Source organism: Cygnus olor, chromosome 11 (genome assembly GCF_009769625.2).
Source record: "Cygnus olor isolate bCygOlo1 chromosome 11, bCygOlo1.pri.v2, whole genome shotgun sequence".
NCBI classification, from domain to species: Eukaryota; Metazoa; Chordata; class Aves; order Anseriformes; family Anatidae; genus Cygnus; species Cygnus olor.
This window is the reverse complement of record NC_049179.1, coordinates 9,388,119-9,391,134: the sequence shown is the minus strand read 5'-3', so window position 1 is coordinate 9,391,134 and position 3,016 is coordinate 9,388,119. Positions and strand designations below refer to the sequence as shown.

At 61.2% G+C, this 3,016-nt stretch overlaps 1 protein-coding gene across 1 annotated transcript; it reads left to right on the top strand.

The window, feature by feature from the left end:
• Window positions 1–232: 232 nt before the first annotated feature.
• On the top strand, window positions 233–2,129 carry RPP25 (ribonuclease P and MRP subunit p25). Its single transcript, XM_040570627.1, has one exon. The coding sequence runs from the start codon at window positions 443–445 to the stop codon at window positions 1,070–1,072; it is 630 nt and encodes a 209-aa protein (XP_040426561.1). The 5' UTR covers window positions 233–442; the 3' UTR covers window positions 1,073–2,129.
• Window positions 2,130–3,016: the final 887 nt, after the last annotated feature.

The following is a 3,016-nucleotide window of genomic DNA, read 5'->3' as shown; positions in this document are numbered from 1 at the left end:
TTGCAGGCAGCTCTCGGTGTCCTTGAGGGAAGGGACCAGGTTCTCTTTAAGGGGGCAGGACTCCGGGAGCATCGCGAAGCCAGGAGAGAGCTTCTCCCTCTGCCTTCGCAGGGATGGAGGCAGCGGCTGGGTGCTGGCATGGGAGGCTGAGCGAGGGGAGGAGGAGGAGGAGGAGGAGGAGGAGGGGAGGGAGAGGGGGAGGATCTGCTAATTACACCGAGAAGCTCTGGGGGCTGCTGAAGTCCACAATGAAGCAAAGAGCGGCAGAAGCCAGCGCCGCAGCGGGAGCGGAGGAGCCCGAGCGTCGCCGAGAGCCACAGCCGGTGGGGACAAGCGGGGGCAGCCGGGGGGTCCCGCAGCTCTGCACCCCCCTGGGGACACCCCCAGGCTAAGGCCGGCGGGGGGCTAGGTGCCCGCCGTGCCCACCGGGAAGGGCCGAGCGATGGCAGCCCAAGGAGGGGCGGCCAAGCCCGCAGCCCCGGCAGGGATGGAGAACTTCCGAAAGGTCAGGACGTCGGAGGAGGAGAGCCCCCTGCCCTTCCCTGACCTGCCCCCGGGCGTGGTGGAGATGAAGGTGAAGGAGGGCAGCAAGATCAGGAACCTGATGAGCTTCGCCATGGCCCAGATGGAGCTGAAGGGCAGCCGGCAGATCGTCTTCAGCGGCTGCGGCCGGGCGGTCACCAAGACCATCACCTGCGTGGAGATCATGAAGCGCAAGCTGGGGGGGCTCCACCAGGTCACCAAGGTGCGCTACAAAACCTTGCTGGAGGTCTGGGAGAACCAGGACCCGCCGCCCGGCAGCGCGGCGCAGAACCTGACCGTCCACAAGAACGTCCCCTCCATCTGCATCCTGCTCTCCCGCGACCCCCTGGACCCCAACCAGACGGGCTACCAGCCCCCCGAGCCCAGCCAGCCAGGAGAAGACCCCTCGAGCTCCTCCACCAAGGGGCAGAAGCGACCCCTGCCACCTCCTTGCGAGGAGCTGCTGCCCAAAAAGCTGCAGGGAGCCAGCCCCGGCAGCAGCCCGTGGGGCTCGGGGGACAGGGAGAGCCAGCCGGAGGGCCACCACTGACCTGCCACCTCCCGCTTACAGGGGGGCTTGGGGGATGCACCTGGGGGCTGCTGATCCGGCACGGTGCTGCCCCCAGGGCGGTGGCAATGCCACAAACCGCCCTGTCCCCCCTCCCGGCTGCCGTTTCGGTGACTGCCGGCAAGGACGGGGGCTGCCTGTGGGAAAACCTCCCCTCTCCAAACTTTTCCTCTGCCTGGCACCGCGTGCGGGGATGCGGAGCTGCTCACGCCCCCCTGCTAAATAACCCCCTGCTGAAAAGGGCTGCGGACCCCCAGGACTCCCACGGAGCCGGAGCATCCTTTGCTTTTTGCCCAGTCCGGGAAAAGCGGCACTGCTCCACACCGAGACGTCTCGGCCATCAGGAGAGGCAGCTTTGCCCAGAGCCCCCTGGCGTGACACCTTCATTACGAAAACCGCTTCAATTACGCCCGGAGAGGAGCTGTCAGGTTTATTAATGCTGGGCTCTGCGCCTCGTGGCTCTTGTGATTCATCCCGAATAACACACAAACAAGCGGGTGGGTCGCGCTCTCCCCGCTTTCTGCCTGCCCTGCCTGCCCCGCTGCTTGTTTCCCCTTTCCCCTCCGACGTGGCATTGTTCCTATTTTGTGCTTTTCTCTGAAATACCTGAAGCTGATCCATCCCCTCCCAGAACCGCTGCAGCCCAAGAGCCAAGGAAATGATGCCTGGAGCACTGTTTTTTTGTTGTTGTTGTTGTTTTGTTTTTGTTTTATATTAATAGCAGCCCCCAAAGAGAAGATAATGAAATAATCCTTCTCGTATCAGATATTCAGGTCTTCACTCTCCTGGAGTTGTTTGCAGGATCCGGAGCCATGGCGAAAGCCTGATGTCGAGGGACTGGGGCGATGGGAAGCATCGGGCAGCTCGTCTCCTGCTACGTGCTGGACGGACACCGGGATGAGGGGGAGCTTGTGCCTTTATAGGTTTGGCTGCAGAGCCCTCGCCGAGGGATGGCTCACGGAGAAAGCCCTTCAGAGCGAACCCCCTGCTTTTTCTAGGGGTAAAAGGAAACTAATCGAGAATAAAAGCTCTTTAGAAATAGCTGGAGTATGCCTATGGGAAAATGGGGGGATCAATTTTGCGACTGCCCATGGCACAGATGGGCACGGGGTGGGTGGGACTGCCAAGCCAGAACAGGGGGATCCTGGCCAAACCGTGTCCCCAGGGGATGAGGGATCGGGGCCAGCCTCTCCTGCATGCCCTGGCAGCCACTTGGCCTCCACTGGCACAGCAGAGCCTGGCAAAGCCTCCCCTGGAGCCCCCATCTGCCCCACTGCAGCCCACTGCCAGCACGCAGGGACCCGGGTGATGGGGGAGCAGGGGGTGGGTTGTGGGGGACCAGCCGAGCCCGAAGCCGCCCGGTTCCCCCGCACCCTGCCCAGGCAGGACCGAGTCAGTGGGTACTGGGTGAGTGCACGCTGGGGATGGGGTCAGCAGGCATCGCTGCTTTGTCAAAGGCTCGCCTGGAAAGCACTTTGCTTGGCTGGGAGAGGGATTGAAAGGAGACCAGGGGAGTGAGGAGGAGGAGGAGGAGGAGGAAGCGGAGGGCTGTTTTGTTTGGCAATGACCTTGTTATCTCCCTCAGCAGGCAGCTGCTCCTCCCAGCCAGAGGCTCCCACTTATCTGCCCTGCTGCAGATTGATTCATTTCACTGATCTGCCACTGTGTAATTGAACATTAATTACCAATTGTTTCCTTTTTTTGTCTGTGTTTTCTGTTTGTTTGTTTGTTTTTCCATGCAGGGAGATTGGGGGTGTAGAGGGGTGGGGGGACATGAGAAGTGGAGGGGGCTGAACAGACCCCATAGCATCTCCCACCAGTTTCCACCCTAAATTAGGCTAAAGAAGGACTTCTTACTATGTATAAAGAGATGAGGAATCCTGGACATCACAGAGGGTGATGTTCCCCCCAAAGCCTCGGCCTTGC

Coding starts and splice junctions, on each gene's coding strand:
- RPP25 (XM_040570627.1), top strand. CDS start 443: ATGGCAGCCCAAGGAGGGGCGGCCAAGCCCGCAGCCCCGGCAGGGATG.